The 23,074-nt window shown below is 40.2% G+C and overlaps 1 protein-coding gene across 1 annotated transcript; it reads left to right on the top strand.

Moving 5' to 3' along the window:
* Window positions 1-1,068: 1,068 nt before the first annotated feature.
* rgs9a (regulator of G protein signaling 9a) lies at window positions 1,069-22,348 on the top strand (the record flags this gene model as incomplete). Its single annotated transcript, XM_079177170.1, has 17 exons — window positions 1,069-1,137; window positions 4,300-4,396; window positions 6,556-6,606; window positions 6,717-6,823; window positions 9,449-9,500; window positions 9,899-9,957; window positions 10,895-10,971; window positions 11,793-11,874; window positions 12,011-12,073; window positions 13,138-13,167; window positions 13,807-13,868; window positions 14,098-14,211; window positions 15,970-16,085; window positions 17,936-18,023; window positions 20,668-20,806; window positions 21,168-21,250; window positions 22,192-22,348. 17 exons carry the CDS (start codon window positions 1,069-1,071, stop codon window positions 22,346-22,348), a joined length of 1,446 nt encoding a protein of 481 aa, XP_079033296.1.
* Window positions 22,349-23,074: the final 726 nt, after the last annotated feature.

Here is a 23,074-nt window from a genome sequence, read left to right as displayed (position 1 = left end):
TTGCACATTGACACATATCATTAAATCAGCATTGTCCAATCGTGTATCAATGCATCTTAATTACTTAGTAACAGAACACCACAGGATACCACACGACAGGACAACTCGTTGACACAGTCAAAAGCTGTTCGCTTCCCGTCCACACACCTGATTCTCATCACCAGGTACTTACCTATATGCACTTTTAGGTCAATGCGCCACCCTGTGTTCAATGTCAGAACTGCATGTCTAAATTCACCTTGTGTTTCCCTCTAAAATAAAACTACATTATGGCTCCAACATAAAGTATTCTTTTAAATTGCACATTTGATGATCATTTAACTTTTTTTTTACTAAATTGTCTTTTTATATTGTATGCTTTAAGTGCAAAATAACAATACATGGATTCATTTTATTTTAATATGAACTATTAATCTGCACCTCCATTTACCCTATTTGCACTATAACCATCATTCTGCACTAATATCCCGAATCCATTGTCCATGGTCCTTCATGTTCATATATATTCTTCGATATATATTTATATTGTACATAGTAGTTAAATGTTTATTTTCTCTGTTCTACTTTGTTGTCTTTAATGTCCTTGTTTTTATATTTCTCTTGTTTATTTGAATATTCTATGTATGTACCATGAGAGCAATGTGAAAACCGGAGTCAAATTCCATGTATACGTACGCATACGTACGCATACGGCCAATAAAGCTGATTCTGATTCTGATTAATCAAACCACCCAGAAATCTTTGGTGATTGTGGCACTCCTTAGCTTCCATACATAGCCACCTGAATTGCACGTTAAAGCTCTGACGAGGAGATTGTCTTTCGCAGAGGTTAATTTAAGAACCACCCGACAGGCTTTTCTCTGTAGCTGCTGGGGGCAGAGGCGTCCTCCAGCTGATTAGATAAATCCATCCTTCCCATCCTGTCCTACAATCTCCAGACAGGGGGAGTGTGTTCAAGTCCACTACATGCACACACTTCTCTGTCAGCAACTGTATATATTATAACTGGAATATTTCACATCAGGATTTTCTTTAAACACCTGATTTGGTCTTCATCCGTCTGCAAATATGACAATTAGAACAGTCCGTCCAAACCGGGCACAACATTTCCGGCCTCGCACACACTGCTTCAAAAAGGTGGGTGAATATCATCATCATCATCATTGGTATTATTTAGTACTCACTGCTAGTATTTTATTTGTAATATTGTATCCTTAAAATAATCAGAAATGTAGACAACTTTTAAACATCACGAATATTTTATTTGTTTCAGATATTCTAAAGTTGAGTTACACTTAACATGTCTGGATTAAACTGAAGTTTGCTTTTATTGGATTCATAAATATGTAGCACAGACACCACAGCAACCTTCATTTGAATGAGAATTGCACATGATTTGCCGGCCACCAGCAGAGCAGGGGCTTGTTAAAGATCATCGTTAATTCCCCTTTAAAGCCAATTAGTTCTGCTGCTCTGCTGCCAGGTGTCCCTGCAGGTGAAATATACTGTACCGTTTATCACCTGACTCACCTTGTTATGTTATGTTATTGTTAATGTTAACTTCAAACTCACTAACAGGACGGGAGCAAACAGAAAAAATCTGAACGTTTATTTGATTACAATATGAAAGGAGGAAGACAAGTGGAGAACACTGCAAATTACACTGGAAATAAAAGATGAAATGATTGAAATACATCCTCCATAACTAACAAAAGAGAAAAGATCACCGAGTGCCTCCATACTGAAACACACATCATTGTATTACATTGTAAGGTGTTGCTAGTATCTTGTCCAGTCCTTATCTTTTTTGATAGTTTAGCTGTTAGATAGTTAAACCGATTGAACCGCATCGAATTTGAGAAATTGAGCATATATGTTTGTGTGTGAAATCTTATAGTTCGTTATCATTTGTGTTAATTAAATGTAGTTAACGATTACAACATTTCCCTCTGAATTTTAGTGAGATAAATACGTTCAAATGTAAATACCTAAGTGCCTGAGAATAACACTAACTCTAATCAGATGTTAGTTACCTTAACAGAGGGAATGATAATGAAACCCTGCTCTCCTGATGAGGTGCATCCCAGTCATTCATATGCAAGCACTTTGATTAGCAATTTGCATTCACTGGCAACATTGCGAGACAAGTGCAGGTGTGGCGAATGGAAGTGTGTACAATAGAAAGTGTCTTCAAGTGTCTGACAAACTTTTAACCAAAGGGGAGAAAGTTGCATGTCTTCGAACTTTAACTGTGTGGCAATATTGTGTTTATTTCAGTAATTGTGTGACTGAATCTCATCCACTTGCTTAAAGATGGGTCCTGTGTGGAAATGTAGATTTAAATAATGCATTATTTCAGGATAATTCTTACATTGTGCACATTAAAAAACAAACTTTTGTTGAATCAATTTATCAAACACTATATCACCAGAGGGCCGGTAGTATTCTAGCACACATTCATAAGGGAAGGCAAGGTTATTTATATGGCCCATTTCAGACACTAAGGCAATTCAAAGTGAATGACATTCTGGTTCTAACCCTGTGGACGGGGAGCAAACCTGTCCCAGGTAATATAGGAGCTCTATGGAATCCATTCTTTGATGTGCCGGAAGCTCTTGCAAAGCTCTGAGACCTGGGATGATGTGTTCCACTCTCTGAGTTTTTAGTGCTGGACTCAGGCAGCAGCGTTATGAATAAACTGCAGTTAACTGATTGTTTGAACAGAGACCAGAGACACAGTTAGAATAATCAAGTCATGTAAAAACAAAGACATCAACGAGTTTCTTCGTGGAGGCTGCCGGTACTTATTCAAATCAATTGAATTGATATTGAAAATGGAATAGATTCAACAAAGGAGTATAAACCAAAAGTCTTGTTGTAAAACATGAGTGCTTTATGTCATTCTATATTTCCAACTTGATAAGAGGCTGATTTGGTTCAATTCAATTCAGATCTCCACTATTTCTGACATGGTTTCAGGTCTTAAACATTAGAGCACTGATAGTGAGTCATTCATCCATAATCATCTTGGTTTATTGTTATGGAAATCTACGTGTCATACACATGATATTTTGTCATTTTGCAAGATGTGAGCTAGCTGGAGCATAGAGACGTTGAATAGAAGTGGACCAAGAATGGAACCTTGGGGAACTCCACATATCATTGCTGTTGTTCAGATTTGTAATACCCAACTGACACATTATACATGTGCTGCAGGAATGAGTCCTAAAACTCAGACACGAGTCAGCATTCTTGCACTTCCGGTGTCATAATGTCAAAGTCAATGGGATTCTTCAATGTGTTTCTGGTTTGATGTCTGAAATAAGGTCTGCAGCGGTTAACACAAGCGGGAGAGATTTGAACGTTTTGTTGAAATAAATACGACAGTGAATATGGATTTAGAAGCTTTTACGTATCTTAAAAAAGGCGGTTGCTAACAAGAGTCTAAACGAGACGACTAAATGTCACCACTAGAACACGAGTCCTCCTTTAGCTCAGTGGTGGTGACATGAAAGCATGTGAGCGTGCTGGAGTTCCTTTATAGCCTAACATTAGCTTTTTGGCGATTGCGATTACATTTAAATATAACAAAAGTGGTGTTCCTATGTGAAAATGGTCTCACTGAACAAAATTAAAATGGAAACAGGTCTCATAAACATTTGTTTGCTCCAGGGTTTATGTTCTGAATGATCTAAAGTCCCCTGCAATACTACCGAAGGGTTTCTCTGGGCTTTGGTTGAACTATGGCACAGCTGCTATATGCAGGATGCACACACAACTACGGGCTACACAGCAAAGTCATGTGGAAATTATATTTCAGAATAATGTGTTGAGTTTTAAGGATTTCTTAAATTATTTCACAAAATCATTTCAAGTTAATTTATATATTTTGCACAATTTATTCATAAGTTATTTATTTCATAATGCCTTTGTTTCATTCACACAACAGATGCATTTACTTGATAACTATGGTATTAAAGTAAAGGAAATCAAATACTGTGATATTTTACAATCTTCCCCATAACAGTGAGGATTAACTGAGATTGCACGAATACATCTTACCTGGACAAATGGCCTTAAGTATAGAACCCAAATTCCTGGAAATATAAAAATCTACAAATGTTCTATGTTTAAAACTCACTGATTTAAATCTCTACATTTCCTCTCTGATGATGCTGTGAAGCTCATCCGTGAACTGATGTATTGGTTCAAGAAAGGAGCTGATAGATCATGAATGTATCAGTGTTTATCTGGGGGCTCATACCAATCTTTTCCTCTTTGCTGTGCTTCTGCTTTCAGCTGGAGGCCATTGTGGTGGAGATGCAGGATCCCAACAGCGGGATCAAGGGCTCGGAGCAGAAACTCAACGTCAACACCATCCCACATGTCATCACCGGTGAGACTGAGACACACACATTCACAAAGCCTGAGAAAGCTGCTAAGACTCTGCAAATATTTATTACATAATATCTGTCCCAAGTAATGACAGCACATGATAGTGTTATTACAATCGGCATACTATCAGCTTCATAGGATGCTACAGCAAAAGCTGCATCTGAAAAGCTGCTCTTAAATCCTTTTATATTAACAATGTATCAAATAGCTAATGGTTGCGATGCAGAGTAGAGTTTTTGTAGCCTCCTTTAGCGTATAGCTTTGGTTTTGCAGCTCCTAAAATGAAACAGCAGACTGGCAGACACCAGCACACCGTCTAGTCAAGTCAATTCTATTCATATACTATAGCCAAATATCACACATTTGCCTCAGGGGCCTTTATTATATGTTCAGCTTACGACACACTCTGTCTTCAACCTCTGCAGCAGATAAGAAAAATGTAACCAAAAGAAAAAGGTCAAGAGGAGAAAAAATGGAAGAAACCTGAGGAAGAGCAACTGACAAGGGATGAGGGGTGTAGGGTTTAAAGAGATGAATTCCTCTTTTTCAATCTATGTTCTTTTGCTTTTAATATCAATATTTTGATACATATTTGAATGACAGCATACTTTTATTCCATACCTATTGACTATGGTAATTAGTTCATCAAATCGTATTTGCTGTGAAGTTTACTTGTGAATCCACCTGATTTGAAATGCCACGAGAATGAAAAAGAACAAATAATGAAGAGAAAAAAGAAGAGAAATCTTCCAATATTGTGTCTTTGGTCCCATTGGATTGGATTGATTTGTTATTTGTAACTTCAATGACCTTATTTACTGACCCTTCACTCTATCAGTTCCTAGAACAGAGACTAAATATGGTTGAGCAATAGATTCACAACACTTTGTCATTGCATCATTTAAAGACTGTCACTGGCAGGCTGCCTGCTGTCTAAGCTGCTAACAGGCTAAATAAGGCAGTCCACAATTGGATGAGATCTGGACAGTGCTTTGGGGCCAAAGTGGCTTTTTAATCCAATCTAAGCACAGCGAGGGAAAGGTCCCCCCCCCCCCCGGTGAACTGAAGTGGTGTTGAGTGACAGTTTATAAATTGATTAGGTGGTGCAGAAGCCAAGCAGTGTGATTCCTCTAGAATGCTTGTTGCATTGTTACCTTTAGTCATTCACTTGTGTTGTCATCATGTCTCCTGGCTGATGCTGCTATTTTGTCCATCGTCCCGAGAGTCACCTTGTGTTTGGAACACATTATTGAGCTTGACTCTGAGTCTTTCATATGGAACAAATACAAATAATATTGCTTGTAAAGTTTTCAGAAAATACTTATTAACCCCCAAAACATTTTTTGGGACGTAGTCTTTCTATTCCCTTATTTGCAAAAAATAAAAAAATATGTTTAGAGAGAGATTTTTTCAAACTTTACATCATTCAATATTGCCAAACCCAAATTATTTAGCACATTAATCAATTATTCCAATCTCTATAGTCAATGTGCCATGGCTGTGTGCACTGTGGGCAGCAGTCATGTCCTCTAGCTTTCTCATGCTCACATTATGCCTCTGAATTCTTTTCACTGTCACAAAATTATAAATCTAAATTATTTTAAGCACATCTTAACTGTCAGAGCTACTATCATTAAGAGAACCCTCTAATATAAAAAAGTACTGTTTTGGAACATAATATTGAATCTTTAGGGGGCACCGTGGGTCGCTCCACCAGACTGAAATATCTCGACAATATATTAGATTGACTGCCAAAAAAGTTCCAGTCAATCAATTGTAATAACTCTGGTGATCCTCTAACTTCTCATCTCGCACTATCATCAGGTCAACATTTGAATGTGTCAAATATTTTGGTTTGAGAGCAAAACCGAATGACATTCCCATCAGCCTCAGCTTTACTTTGAGTTTAGTACTAATTAGCAAATGTTAGCATGCTAACATGCTAAAGCCAGGTGGTTAGTGTTGTCGTTGTTATTAAGTCATTAAGTACAGCTTTAAATGATGGCGTTAAACTGTAAATGTTAAAGCAAGAAAATAGTATATTGTGAGATGGCACACAATAGGTAGGCACAACAATAACAATAATAATAATTAACAATTTGAGATTTAAAGACACAATAAGTTACTGTGTAGTGTTTCATCTCTTTTCTGTTTCCACAGGTAAAGACGTCATCGCATGGATCACCACCAAGATGAAGACCACTCCAGAAGGTACAACACTGTAAAAATCATAGATTGATCGCTAAAACATTGCATCTCCACACGTCAGTTATTTTAAAAAGGGAACATATTCACATGTTACTTACCTGTCTGTGTCCCAGAGGTTCAGGCCTTTGGCACCATGTTAGTGGCCTATGGCTACATCTACCCCCTGCAGAACCACAAGAAGCTGGTGATGTGCAACGACACCAGCCTCTACCGCTTCCAGGTAAACATAAACATCTTTCTTTCTTCTTTGCTGCCCATTGTTGGAATTATTGTTGCACTTCAACATCACAGGGAAACAGGATTTGGAGAGTATTTTTCTGAACAAAATACAAAGACTCACTGATTGTGTTAAACAACAACAGCAGCATACCAAAAGCACCAGTTCCCGCATGGCTCTCTACCTGCCGGTCTTTGATGTCAACACAGTGAGCTGTTAAGAAGATAGTGAATTAGGAGGATATTTTGGAGCACTTTGACAGTCTCTAATAAAATCAGGGTGTATGTGATGTGTTTCCTGTTGAAACAGTATGTTGGGACAGAAAATAATCCTCAATAAGTTACTAAGAAGACGCATGATTCAAATGTTTAAACCAACGTGATGTCAGTTATTGAGAAGAACGGCCGATTCAAAATGTCTGCTCTTTATTTATTCATTTTTTTAGAGTAGATTTTGATTTTAAAATGATTGATAACTCAGAGTTCATGGCAATTATTTGTGAGTAATACACAGATCAATGTCTACATCTAAAAAGTGATGACTGTGCTTTAGTCAAACCACAGCAGGAGGCAGGAAATCAGCTGGATATTAGTTTTGCATTATAACTTTATATCCCATCTATCAGGTACAGACAGTCCTGAACACGGTTTTAGCAGAGAGAGAAGTTTGAATTGATCTGTGATTTTTCATGGAACTGAGTGAACTTTTCAACGTGGCATCCCCCAACACGGCTGTTGATTCACCATGAAAACAATGCAGGATGATTGATTGAAAGACACATGAGAACAGAACTTTCTGTGGAATAAGTAAAAGTCCTGAATTAAAAATGTTACTTAAAGCTACAGCCCATTTCACAATAAGAATTTGTATATCCATTATTCTGAAATGGGCAATTCTGCATAATGAGTAGTATTATTGGATTCTAAATTGTAAAGCATTATGTGTAAGTATCACTTGGCAAAGTCGATTTAAAGATTTTGGTATAATAATAATAATAAAGTTACTAAAGCTGTCAGACGAATGTACAAGTGAAAAGTACAATATGAAATAAAGTAGCTTGAAATAAAAATACTCAAGTACAAGTACCTTCAAGTACTGGCTGGAATTTATACCGTAATCTGAATAAAACGTTTTTGTATAATTATGTCAGCTGGTAGAAAACCGGAGAATAAAAGTGGAAATGGAATACATTTGAAATCTGTGCAAGCAACAACATATCTGAGTGCAAGCATACAGTTAGAGCAGAAATCCAAGCGCAAGCTGGGGCCATTTGACCTCCATAGTGTTGACCACCGCAGACCCCAGGGCTGTGTTCACGCTGTATAACCACAACTGCTACCCCAAACTTGAAGAGAACTCTAAAAGAAGTTTGCAGATGACACTACGGCAACACAGGGATGCACTACAGAGTGCAGTTGTAGCCCCTTCGCTACACAAGTAAAAACATGACAAAGCGGGCAAAATGGCCAACATCTTCACATTAAAGAATTCAACATCAAGGAGACAAATCAACTCCTCGTCAGGTGCAGCTTGATCCGGGATGAACGATGAGCCAGGTCCTCCTGCTCCTAGGTTAGCCTGAATGAGCCTGTGACCAGACATTAGCCAGGAGCAGACTGGGTGGTGGAATAGCCATAGGTCCTAGCTGGGTTAGCTTAGCTTCCATCTCGAGTCTCCGCCCCCTCAACTCCGTTTTCAGTAGCGTTTGGTCTGGCAGGTCTTGCTGGGTGGTTGGCCTGTGGAAGGTAATCGTCTCAAGGTCCGTTCCCCGTGAATAAATCCAGTAGTAAAGACAAAAATGCAACTAATTAAGACAAAAATGGCTAAATTCATCAGAGCTACCGGCCGCAGCATTTACATAAGATAAGATAAGATGAGATAACAAAATCTTTTATTCGTCCCGCACCACCGTTGCCAAGTTCTTGTTAACTTTTGCAGAGGAGCAATAGAAAGCATCCTGACTGGAAAGATTACATACTGGGATGAGATGGGCATGGCACACGATAGGAGGGCTCTAGAGGGTGAATAAATGATGGTATCCATCTACTGAGCAGCAATGATATGTGTGACAAGAGGAGCCTGCAATGAGCCCACAGGATGTTAAAAGACAAAACCCACCCAGCCACAGCTGTTCACCCTGCTGTGGCCTGGAGAGAGATACAGAAGTCAGCTGTTGTACTACCAGACTTCAAAAACAGCTTCTTTCCTCTCGCTGTGAGACTCATTAACTCATCCACGTATGATAACGTTTGTTTTTTGTGCTCTTTTTTATGTTCATTTGTAGCAAGGTGAGACTACAAACTGCTTTTTGTTGCACAACCCTTTTGTACAATGACAATAAATGAACGTTGTAACCTCATAATTGCTTCGGTAAAGCCCCCAAATGAACTCAACTTCAACTCAAAACATTATTGTGTGAGTAAAACATTGAAATACCAAAAAGCGGAATTAGAAATCATTGAATTGTTTTGTTGCCTGTCTTCTTTTTCTCAGGTCATTCTGTATTTCTTATAGTGGAAGTTGGCAAACCTACACAAACACATTTAGCAGGAATAAAAATCCATCAGCAGTTGTGTGGAAGAAGGAGAGGCATCACTAATACTGTCTTTGTGATCTAAACCTTTTCAGACCCCATACTTCTGGCCTACACAGACATGGGTTGCAGAGGACTCTGACTATGGTGGGGTACAGTATGTCATATGGAGGGGGGGGGGGGGGGGTTAGAACAAGAAAATTAAGAGCTTCAGTGATTTCTTAGGATGACACCTGTTGAGTCACATTGCACATGGCTATACTACTGGTTTTGTTTTAGAAGCAAGCCTTTTTTATTCCAATTCTTAAAATGACTCGACATATCTGCATATAAGCGAGGCGCTGAAATAAGAAGTCTAAACTAGTCTTTTAGATAACAAGGTGTATTTGACAGTTTCTTTTTATCTCTACATGCTATCTGTGTCCTAAAACTCAGTCTTCTCTGATGATGGGCACATTGCAAACAAGCAGATTTCCTCACTTTATAAGACTTTCACTTTTGTAATGTGTGTGATTAGTAATGACTTTGCTTCTTTCTGAATGTAGCCATTTACCTGGCAAAGAGGAACATCCGCAAGAAAGGCGCGCTAGAACCCTGCGAACAGGTTTGTGTTCGAGTTTCTAGTGATTGTGTCTGTATGAGTGTGAGTTTTTCCTTCTATACAAAGCTAAAGGCTTCAAGCTTTACTGACTGTGCTTCAAGAGTTGATTTGTTTTCTACTGACACATATTTGCTCTGGATGCAGTGTGGCAACAAGCATCTGGCCATTAAGCTTTACTTTCTAATGTTCTCTGTTGGTCTAACAACACGATTGTGAACTGTTCCAAAACGTCAGCAGTGAACTTGGAGGAAATGTGGGACTTTATGAGCATTATTGGATGGTAAAGCCACACCCGGGAGCGTCTCTTTATTTCTGCTATAATATTTGCACAGATGAGTTCATGATTTGTGTTTTATCCTCAGCTCAATGTAAACCTTAAAAGAGGAAGTTGCAATTACAACTTGTCATAGAGAATGCAGAACAGACCATATTTAAATTCTTATTTCCTTATTCCTTTATTTAATTTTGATTTTAATAGTTATTATTATTTTAATTATAATTCATTCATATATATTTGCCAATTGAAAAACATTGTATTGTCCCTATTAAATTACATCAAGATGAAGGACTCAGTGTAGATATGTCCAGTGATTTAGAAGACCTTTTTTAGACTTCTTGTTAAATTTGCAGTTGTGTTTTATATATACAGTATATGTGTGTGTGTGTGTGTGTGTGTGTGTGTGTGTGTGTGTGTGTGTGTGTATGTGTGTGTGGATGATCTGTACAGACTGCTTATCTTCATGTGTAAAATCAGTGGAGTGACTCTTGTGTTGTTGAAATTCACATCAATATTTCATGTTGACTCAACATGAAGCTTAAGGATCCTCACTCGTCTCCTTTAGTCCTTACTGTCACATCTGTTTCACTCTCCATAAACAGAGGAGCAGTGATGTTACTACTTGCTGCTCCATATTGTCTCCATGTTTGTGTTTTTAAACAGGCACATTACAACCACCTCCATGATTGGCTGAACCACAAGTGGGACTTCATCGTGATGCAGGCCACTGAGCAGTACAAGTAGGTGAAAGCAATACAGCGTGGATGACATCCTGCGTCCGGCAGTTCAACTTTTAAATGACGAATATTTGCATATTTGCATATTCATAGATTCTGGATCAATGAGGGAGAAGGATTTTTTTTGTCCCTGTCTAAAAACATGTTGAAGGGAATCTCAAGCTGAATGCGCATAGATACCTGCAGGTTTAGGGATTTCTGACAGATGTATACGGGATCAGACGTCGTATCAGGCTTGAGCTATTTATATTGTGACATACACATAAACCTATAGAACTAGAGTTACATCCAGGTCATTTCTTTTGTACTTTGTCTCATTGCTGAATAGCAGACCATACTGCAAATACTGCTGTGTGCGCTTGTAGCTCATCAGTATTTTCTAAGCACAGACCAAATAAGATCAGAGATATTCTTTAACATTTTTCAATATTAGTACTACTGCTACTACAACAATAGTTTTCACTATTACCTCATTTACACATGCAGGAGAACAGCATAGAACAGTCTAAAACCGGCAAAGTAAATATGTTAAAAACAATATTATAAATCTGACAAAACATTTGTTGCAAACCTTCAGCACTCGGTGCTGTGTACACATGTGTGTCCATGTATGGACAACCAACCCGTACATTGAGACCAGTATAATCAGTTCAACTAACCAACGTGTGAACACAATGAACATTTTTAAGTTTTTACTTCCCAATAAATCAGTTCCTCTGGACACTTTCCACTTCCCTTTCTTTTTGGGTTTGTTCATACGTGTGTGTGTGTGTGTGTGTGTGTGTGTGTGTGTGTGTGTGTGTGTGTGTGTGTGTGTGTGTCAGGGCTGGTAAGGAGAGGAAGAAGCCGGATCGTGTGGTGTTTGACTGCCAGGAGAGGGCATACTGGATAGTCAACAGGCCCCCGGTCAGTGAGAGTGTCTCTGTGTGAATATGCCATGATCCAAATAAATTCATAATAACTATATCTACAGTAGCAACAGAGAGATCTCATTATCATATTGCCTGTACATTCATCATGAACCTGTCCTGTGCATGTCCAGCCTCGTACTCACAGCGCTATGGACAGTGGTCCAGAACGTCTTATTGATCCCACCGCAGATGAGGTAACAGGTCAGTACGCACACACACGCACACACACACACACACACACACACACACACACACACACACACACACACACACACACACACACACACAGTGACTGAGGGATTGAGGTCAGCTGGTCTTTTTAGAAACTTAGTGGAGCTTAACATGGAGAGTAATACTGCTGGAGGATCTCTAGACATCCACTTAGAGTCCTCTCCTCTCTCTCAAAATATGTGAATCTCATTTCAGCTTTGGAGAAATTTGAGCTTGTAACAGAAAGAAGTTTACTGTAGATGCTCCTAACTTTAAAGCAACAACTGCATGTGATTGAAAGTGTACTGCTGGGGATCTAACACAATCCTGGGGTCTAGAATTGTATTAGTAATGACTAAACCACCTGTTTAATCCATTCGTTGCATTTGTCCTTGTCCTGTCTCTTACTCTTTTCACAGATCTCCTCACAATGATGAAGATAAGAGAGTAAAGTGTTAGAAAAATGAAATAGTAAACTGTGATTTCCCAGATTCTCATGTGTAAATGACTATCTCAAACTTGTGTCCCATGTAGTTTTTAGTCAGTCTCTCCAGAAAAAAGTGATGTTGTGATTGTATTAATTAATGGTAAATCAACCAAGCTGGTAATTCTATCCAATTCCTGCAATAATTCCATTATAAATTGGTCATATGGGAGAAATGCTTTTTTTTTAACTTCCAGCATAATATAGACATTTACAAAATACATTTCACCAAGCACAGTTTAGACCATTTTTTACTTTTACTGGAATTTGTATTACAAAGTATAGCCAGGATCTTACAAATACTGATATATTTTTCTGAAAAGCTGCTGCAAATGAATCAATGTTGACTTCAATAATCACAGAAAACTCTGCAGCATCAAGTATCTTTTACCCTGGGGGGACTGTGTTGTCTTATTTCCCACCTTTCTGTTTGTGCTTTACCAGTGGTAGCTTTACTTTAGTGTCCATCCTTTATTCTAACTACCTCTAAACATCGTGCTTCTCAGAGTAATATGAGCCAAACAAACTGTTCCCATGGTAACATCATTTCTTCTTGTCTCTCAGAAAATCACTTTTGATGCGTACAGACGCATGGTAAGTCAAAGCATTAATTAGAAATTATGTAAAAAAATATGTACGTTGATATTATATCTGCTACATAGCAGACCCAAATTTCCTCCAAGCTTACTGTTGATGGTTTGAAGCTGTAAAGTCAGCTGACTTTCAGTGAGCTGGATGTTTTCATGGGTTACTTCTGTGTCTTTATTTTGCAGTCAAAGAACTTTTCACACTGCAATCAGAAAATGTTTTATTGCTAATAAGACAAGAAAATGTATAATGTGAATCCTAAAGTTGTGCTTGCTGTTGAGCTGAATCTTGTGGGCGGGACATACACTGAAGGAAACACGTCTCTATTGGCCAGTCTCGATTGGAGCGACAGCTTGGCAACATGTACAGCAAGCACAACTTTTGGATTCACAAATATAACTTTTGGATTTGCATTATTACATTTTTAATTATACGTTTATCTTACCTGCAATTAAACATTTTTGGACTGAGGTGTTTTGCTCTGAAATCTATTTTCTGGTTAATTTAAAGACCCAGATGTAACCCCATCGATTGTCTCATGTCTGTCTACAGATTTGAAAGTGGATAGTTGGATATTCTTTGATTTATCAAACTTTTACAAACAATTTTACAAACAAATGTATTTGTGTTCTTCTATCGTTCTAGAACTTGTTCTACCAACAAGCTATCATGAGGTCAAAGGTGAAATCTAGTGTGTCCCTCGGAGCGTAAGTTCCTCTGGATTCTTATCTATTTGCGAAATTTGCATGACTATGAGATCTGTATTTGCTCATTCTATGATTATTATATATACTTATCTTGCAGGCCTAATTACTAGAACAGGATCTTTAGATCCGTATTCAGTGATCAGTTAAAACACTGGCTAGACCAGTTTGGAAACACTGACTTGGAGACTCTGTGGATTCTGTTGGTCTCATGATAGTTCTGTTTCTGCAGACTGGCCAAGTATGTGACAACCTACAAAAACCACGACCCGTTCCTGGCTCCCTGTCTACCCAGCAACCCCTGGCAAACAGACAATGATGCATACTGGACTTACAACACGAGACGGTGAGGGCTGCTGCAGTTTCTTTTTCTGTCTGGCTTCATCATCAAGATACTTAAAGGCATCTCAATGAAAAACAAAGACCTATTCAGATTTCTTCAAAGACTTTAGATTGTGAGCCTCCTTTTGTTGCCTCGCAATATTTCGCCTGACCTAGTAACCTGGTATGGTGACTATGGGGGCCTGTAGTCCACATAGTCCACAGGCCTGTGGCTGAGGAGATAACGTGGGCCATCCACTCATCGGGAGATTGGTGGTTTGATCCCTGGCCAGTTGAAGTGTCCTTGGGCAAGATACTCAGCCGCTGCTGCCATCGGAGTGTGTGAATGAGATTCATATGTAGGCTGTGCATGTGTGTAATGTGTGTATACATGTACATGTTGACACCTATTGTAATGGGTGGTGTTAGTCAGAAGACTATAAAGCTGCTATATAAATGCAGTCCCTTTACCATTTACCATCGGTTTCTCATCAGTGAAGTACAGTCTTGACAAAATGTTATCAGCATGTGTTTTCACTGCTCAGACGGGAACATGTCCAAGAAAGCTGCCACCTCTGAACATGTAGCTGACCAGTATGCAGCTTCTGCTACATCAGGCAGTGCACAGTTGTCACCATCTCCAAGAACATCACCATACGTGTTAACCAGAAGCCATGGATGTCCACTGAGCTACGTGCATGTCATGGCAGCCCTCAGATTTACGAGGGCTAATCTGTCCCGGGACATCAGGAGAGCAAAGTGCACGTATGAACGGAAAGAAATCCAGATCCATCTCCCAGACACAAATGACATGCGCTATATGAATGAGGACCCATCCCCCATGCGACCAGGTACTCTTTCTGTCCACGGCCGATGTCATGTGAACCCCAGCTAGAGTGTACTCGAGCAAGGCTGCTGGACCCAACAGTGTGCCTGGACATGCTCAGGGACCAGTTGGCAGATGTGCTCACGGACATCTTCAACATCATCTTGGAATCATCACCTCTGCTGCCACCACACTCAGCACCAGCACTCCCTTGAGATGTGTAGTAAGCACACCGCTGGTCACACTAATGCCAGCCTCCCCTAACCATCCTTCCCACCGTCGACAGAGGAACCATAGAGAGCATCCTGACCAGCCGCATCCCTGTCTGGCATGGGAAGTGCAACAACTCCCTACAGAGAAAAATGAAGTCAGCAGAGTCTATCACTGTCTCTCTCCGCTCCATCCATGACATTTACACGTAACGCTACACAAACGAGGCTGCCAAAATCATAAAAGACCCTTCCCCCGGACTTTTAACATTGCAGCTGCTGACTCAGCAACAGCTTCTTCCCCTAAACTCCTCACACCCTGCTGCCTCAAACTCAACTAAAAAGCTAAAGGCCCATGGATCTGGAACTCCTGGTAACAACATATTGGTCATATCTGGTAGAATCACCAGGTTCATTTGCTGGCTTTACAATGCTTTCTCTGCTACTGTAAACAGAGGCAGAGTAGCAACCTTACAGCTACTGTTCATATCCATATCATAGCAACAACCACAACTGCAGCAGTAGCCCAACAACCATGTGCAGCTGTACCAATTTGTGAATGTTTAATTTTGTAAATTAAACTTATTTTCATTTTTATTACACTCCATAGAAATGGGTCTGCATAGTGAATGTATTGTATTCCAAACAGATGTTATGTCTGTAAAAGTGTAATGTGGATACTTTCTAAAGGCACAGCCATGTAGCAGTAAGACTTCCAGTGAGTGACTCAGCCTGTGTTTGTGTCCAGAGTTGACGTTCCCACTAAGATGCGAGTCGAGCGCTGGTCCTTCAGCTTGTTCGAGCTGCTGAGCGACCTGCGAGGCCGAGACGACTTCAAGGTCTTTCTCAAGAAGGAGTTCAGCGGTATGTTACCACATGTCATTAGACATCTTTCAGTTTAGACCATGCATCTCTTGTGTGAGATGGTTGTGGCATTCCCGGTACTTTCTCTGGAACCCTTCCTCTTGTTTTGGGCACTTGGGTATTTGTACAAGCCTTCACTTAATTTGTTTCAACCTTCCTGATAGTAAGGCTAAGGCAGGTAATGGCATAACAATGTAGAATCGTAATTGTGATATTGTTGCACCTCCCATGTCAGAGTAGTGATATTTTGAATGTTACATTTTTTCATTTCCTGTATGCAGAATATATGAATATGACAGTGGTGGGCCATCAGGGCCAGCAAGGTCTTCTCTGCTGGCCTAGACAGAATCACAAAGTTATAGCTATTTTATAATTTAATAATTTTTCATAAATACACTACATGTATTATAATTGTTCCCATTATCTTATTTTCTCATTGCACAGCTACTGTGTTCCTCAGTTGCTCTGCTTCCAGTGCAGCTTGTTTTAAGTAGAGCTTTTATCCAATCAGATTTCACCTCTGTGTCTCTAGGTAGAAGAGAGGCCCCAGGCCTGCGGACTCACCAGTGAATCCATGTGCAGTTTAAGTGAATGGGGAAGATATTGTTGATTGTCATAGTCTTCAACCAATCAGATCTTTAGTTTGACATGTTGGGCGTATTCTTTGACGTGTCAGAGCTGCTAGCTGGCCTAGCCGTACGTGATTGGTCAGTGGGCTAGCGTGACATGTTGGGCGGTGACAATCCCAATATCTGCTGCCTCTGTCGAGCGGACATTTTCAGCCCTCAAACGCATTAAAACATATTCAAGAAATACAACTGGGGAGGCTCGACTGTCTTCACTGAATCCAGAAGGACTTCTTACTGGAACTAAAACGCACGGATGTACTGAACAACCATGAGATTAAACTCTTTGTTAACAAAGAAAGGAGGATGGACTTTGTCTTTAAGTGAACAATAGCTTTGGTAAGTTAACTGCTCTTGTTTTTACATCTGCAGTAGCTTTAAGATGCTTGTTTATATATTATTATTTGTACAACTTGTTTGTATGAAGATGGATTTTTGTTTGGTTTTATATGTGATAGGAACCATTGGTACGTCCCTTGGTGCGCTGGGGACATATTTAGCGACTTGTTCTGGTGTTGTTGGAGACTTTTCTGGTGTTTTGACTCTGATGTGAACGAGCAGCGGGTGCTGCCGTGAGCTGCCCCAAAGCACTCACAGGCAGTCACTCTCACAGCAGCCTCGCGCAGCAGTCCAAGCTGCAGTCAGAGAAGAGAGGAGACACTCTCGGCGTATTCATGTATCTGCACTCTGCAGTTAGTGTCTTTATAGGTGTTGAGCTTCATTTTTCCACAAAGCAAATAATAACCGTAGCTGTGGTGTCATAATGAGGTGTTTCAGCTGCAGGAGAGCAGTGAAGGCCCAGGTATCAAATGCACAGCCCGCCACTGGAATACAGGGTACAAAAACAAGATGTCAAGACATGCAGCTTACATGTGACATGTATTTGAATGCACAACTGAGTCTTTCCCAAGACAATAAGCAAAGCACATGGAACAATCTGTTTGATATGCCATCCATAATCCAAAACATCTGATATGAGCAGTTGTTCAGCAGTACATACTGCAGCTTTCCTTGTGTTCCTTGAGCAGGCTTGTAAAACAAAATTATTTAACAACTCGGTCATATGGTGCCACGGCCTGGGTTTAAAAACACAATAATAAATCAAATCACTGATCAAATGTATACGTGTGTGTGTGTGTGTGTGTGTGTGTGTGTGTGTGTGTGTGTGTGTGTGTGTGTGTGTGTGTGTGTGTGTGTGTGTGTGTGTGTGTGTCTATATCCTAGGGGAGAACTTGGCTTTTTGGGAGGCAGCTGAAGAACTGAAGTGGGGCACATCATCTTCCATGTCATCAAAAGCTGAGACCATTTTCAAGTAAGAAAAAAAAGAACTGTTTATCCGTGTGTGTATGGGGGGGGGGGGGGGGGCATCCATTGTCAGATGCTGGAGACGGAATAGAAAGAAAACCTATTTTTTTGACTGTTTTATACCATGATTGACTGCTGACTCCTCACTCCTTTTAAGTGGCTGGTAGGGGCTGCAAGTGATAACAACTGCCTCAGTAGCAAAAGACAATCTGCTAGGCTAAAAACAAAGGATACTAAAAGACAAAACCCACCAGCCACAGCCTGTTCACCCTGCTGCCGTCTGGCAGAGATACAGATGTATCAGCTGTCGTACTACCAGACTTCAGAACAGCTTCTTTCATCTGGCTCATTAACTCATCCTCCACATATGATTTTTTGTTTTTTGAGTTTGTATTGTCCTGACTGGGAGGGAGCTGGGAGGGGAGAGGGAGACACACTCGGTGGAGATCTGCCCTCCACTGAGTGCCCTTTTCTAGTTTGCCATGACAAAAGTCTTGGTCCTTTAGTCCTTTAATTCACCATTCAATAAATGTCAGAGACCTCTTGATCAAACTTTAACTACAGTGAGTTTCACTGCTGCTCTACAGTTCTGAGAGGTACTTTGTCTGATATCAGGATAAAAAAATGTGTAGACACAACTGAGGCGTGTAGCACACTTATAAAGCATAAAGAAACCTCAGGATGACCATCTCTCTACTCACTTGCAGCTTTCGGTCTTCTTTATCAACCGTTACATTTCCTCAAGACCAGAGACAGACCTGACCTCCCTGGGGCCCTAAGCTAAATTTTGCCAAGGGCCTGTAGCGTGAACAGTTCCTGCCCCGGGGAAAGCGGGGCAGGCTTGCGCACCTAACACGGTGGTAACTCCGTCGGCTGTCCGTGCACCTGCGAAGATTAGGTTCCTCTTGGAGGTGTCAGAACAATACCTTCGGCCATTTATCTCACCCTGTAGCGGAGCCGTTAGGATTTTGGAATTATTGTCTTTCTGAAAGTCTTTCACGGCTACGATCTAGGCGCTCTCAGTAGGATGTAACCCTAACACGTCTACTGTAACAGGTTTTTTCGCTGATTTGCTTAAGAAATATAATCCAGCTTCTACCCTGGAAATCTCCCCTCCTCTCTCTCACGCTCTCTGCTCTGCTGTGCTGGCTCTTTTTATGCTGATCTTCTGATAACGCACAAAGGGTCTTCTAGTCCACCTCTGAGGGGGTAAGACCCCTGAGGGTCTATTAAAGAAGTCTATCCCAGTCTCTAGATGGGGAAAAGGCCAAATCTCACAGTTTTTCTGCTTGTTTTCTGCTACTCTGAGTGTAGTACCTCCCCTAATCACACGCCTCACACATACAGGAGGCCTCCTGCTTTTAGGTCTGCAACAGAATGTAACTGGTTTGAACAGGATTATATAAGTTTTGAGTGACTATTTGATATAAGGTGTCTATGCAGTTTAATCACTTCTATCATGAAATAAAACAGTTTATATGTTTAATGATTATACTTTGAATCAAACAGGTTACAGGTTCTAATAGTTATACTTTTATGCTTTCATATTTTTCTACAATCTCTTAACAGGGCCCTCCTACCTGACCCGTGAGCCATGCAAACCAATGGCCTTGTTAACTCATTGTAAACACACTTCATTAAAACTCAACAGAAACGAAATAAAACTCACCTAAACTGCTGAGTGGCTTAAGTTCTTCAGAGGCAAACCATTGAATTAGATTACTAAAAAATTAATGAAAAAAAACAACCGGCGATATAGGCTATTCAGAAGTTGTCAAAGTAAACTGCAGTGCACAGTGTAACACTTCATGTTGACTCCTTAACACACACACACACACATACACGTACAGTTTTCTTACCTAGGTGTGCAAATCAAGAGAGCAACAATTCATAATCCATATGGAAACAAGAGTCCAAGTGGAAGCAGTTGTTGATCACTTGTGGTGAGAGGAGTCAGGAGTCAGCAGTTAATGGTGTAAAATAGTCAATAAGATAATGTTGTCAATAAAATGTTTTAAGAAAGTTAGAATCACTGCAACCACAAGAGGTCCTTGAGCCTCATAAATGAACACATATCAGGCTGTGGGGTCCAGCAGTATGCAAGTTTTGTCTGGACAGACAGACACAGATGCACACACACTAACGCATAAACACCCAACCCAATACATAATCTCCTTGCTGAGATAAAACATGTGTGCCTTGTTGAATTTAAAAACACATGGTGCTGGGGGTTACGTAGCCCTGTATTGTGCCTTATTTTCTATAATGTCGTGCAAATAACTTGAAACACTACTGAGTCCCACATGAGCAAAAGTCTCGAGCTTGTCAATAAAACACACTTCTACTGGCCTTTACATCTCGTCATAGATATTTAATTTATTTTTGCATACATATGTATTACAACCTGTCATGTGTCTACTAACTACATTAAGGTTACCACAGTACATGACTCTACTGTGTGAAATATTCAAACTTTAGCAGAACATAGTTTAATCACATGGACCATATTAGTAGCTGATTGATTCAATAGGGTTTCAGGGCCTTTAATACTTTAATGTTTCAGCAGTATTATATTTCCAAACAAAGTCAGTAGACTACAGCCTGACCCAAATGTCAACCAAGATGTTGAACCGGAGTGTCTGTGTGTTTAGGACCTTCCTGGCCCCCGGTGCCCCCCGCTGGATCAACATTGATGGCAGGACGATGGGTCTGACAGTGAAAGGCCTGGACCATCCGCACCGCTACGTGCTGGAAGCAGCCCAGACACACGTGTTCCTGCTCATGAAAAAGGTGCGTCTGTGTAACGCCTATAATTCATCTTTACCAATAAGGATTTAAGGACTAATGTGGGGATCATCTGAGATCTCCTGTGTAGATACATTACAAAGATGTATTGAAGTCACTGCCAAAGTGTCCACAGAACAGCTTAGTTGGAGGGGACGGGGGTTCTATTCTTACTGGGTCTACAGAGGTTACCAGATCAGACATTGTTCCTTTATGTCCAGGCTATGACATATAATATATTATTCATACTATAATTTGTGATCCAATTAAAAATGTATATATAAATGAAATACACATTTTCAGATAAAAGGCACTCTTGTTGTGAATCTGAGGTCACCTGCAGTCTTGTGTGCTTTCATTGGTACAGGACACTTTCTTCCGTTACCTCAAGTCACCCGTGTACAAAGAAATGCAGAAGAAGGCGGTGAACCCTGAGTCTCATAGCTTCAGGTTGGTGGCTGATCCCTTCCATACCTTTGTTGACCACACATCCGAATATATGTACAAAGGGGCTTTAAAAATATATGTGATTGTACCTGATGTTCGTCCTATAGTCATGTCATTTCTACCCCACAGTTGGATACTCACTTATGCAAACACTAGGTTTCATGCCAGATTAAAACACATCATAACCTAAAGTGGCCTAACAGCAGCTACTAACAAGGTCAGACAGGTTGATTAGAAAAATGCTGACAAGTTAAACATGAAAGTTGTTGCTGGAACTCTAGAGCTGTAGATAAAATAACATGCATGTCAATGGAATTTGCTGCCCAGAAAGATACTGAATGAGTCTCCAAACACTTGAGCTCTGTGGAGTATCCAGAGTAATGTCCACATTGCTTGTTGAAAGAAAGGTTGCTGTTAAATGTGTCATCTTTTGAAGCAGCACAAATGAAATTCTCTCTATTGAATTGGTGTGGAGTCAAAATGTTTATCTCCCCGGCTCCGCTAGTCGCATGCCGATGTGTCCTTGAGCAAGACACTTAACCCCAAAATTGCTCCCGTAGCTGTGCCTACGGTGTATGAATGTGATAGAATCTGAATTGTAAGTCGCTTTGGATAAAAGTGTCTGCTAAATGACTGTACTGTAATCTCAAAACCTGGACGAATGAATAGAAACTGTATGGCTAGATATCAGAAAATAGGTTCCATAGTTTGGAGGAACTGAACCGTTAACCCTTCAAGGCTGCACAGAGAACATAAGGCATCATGGCCTGGTCACGCCACAAAATAAATCTGAACGACTGAACAACTACACCACCGGTTTCAACAGCCAAGATACCTGAACCTGCTTCTTTAATCCAACTGAAAGCCACTAAAAAACTGTCCCTTCCCACAAAGAGAGGCTTTTCAATCATCTTGACTTAATCATGTTTCTGTTTCCACCCTAGTCCAGCCCAGCTGGAGCAAAATGCTCAGAACCGAAGCCTAGGCATCCATCCCATCATCCTGTGGCAGCAGGAGGAGGAGGAAAAGGCCAAGGCTGCTATTGCCTCCGCTCCGGTCGACGTCAAGGCCATGATGAGCAAAATAGACAGGAAGAAGTAGATATGTATTTGTGGTTGTGTATTCTACATGTCATGTCACGTGCAGTACTAGGGATGGGACCATATAGGATTTTATATCGAGTCGCAATAAAAAACGCTCCCAATAAGTTGATGGTGGTGAATTTCTATTATCGGCATAATCACGAATATCGTCACAGGAATAAAGCTGAGAAGTAAAAAATAGAGTCCCATGCTTGCACAGTACCAACACAGGAACACGTCCTCCTGTTAGGATGTACACACTGTACAGAAGAATTTGCTATAGTCATCATTATGGAAGGCTTACTGAACAGGCCTACCAGGCACAGGGCCAGGGCCCTCTGACCCCATGTTTGATTTGACTCTTTACATGTCTTGTTGGAAAGTCAATCAAATGACTACAAAAAGATACAAATCAACTACAAATATACACATAAACCACAAAGGCAAAAGGAGACAAAACTACAAAGACACTAAAAATGACACAAGCAACACAAGCAGGCGTAGGAGGGGTGGGGGGCCTTTTACATGTCCGTGCCCTTTGTCTCATCATCCGTCCAGTTTTCATTGTCACAGACACATATTTGACTGAAAGACACTGACTCAGCAGAAATTAGGGCTTTTTTAGAAAGTGATACAGATTTTCTAGAGACTTCACAAAAATATGCTGTGTCTAAGTTATGTTATGTTAAGTTATGTATCAACAATTCAAATGTGTCTAATGTTAATTACTTAAATATAATATTAT

This window comes from Pholis gunnellus (genome assembly GCF_910591455.1).
Source record: "Pholis gunnellus genome assembly, chromosome: 17".
In the NCBI taxonomy this organism is placed as follows: Eukaryota; Metazoa; Chordata; class Actinopteri; order Perciformes; family Pholidae; genus Pholis; species Pholis gunnellus.
This window is presented reverse-complemented; position numbering and strand designations above follow the sequence as displayed.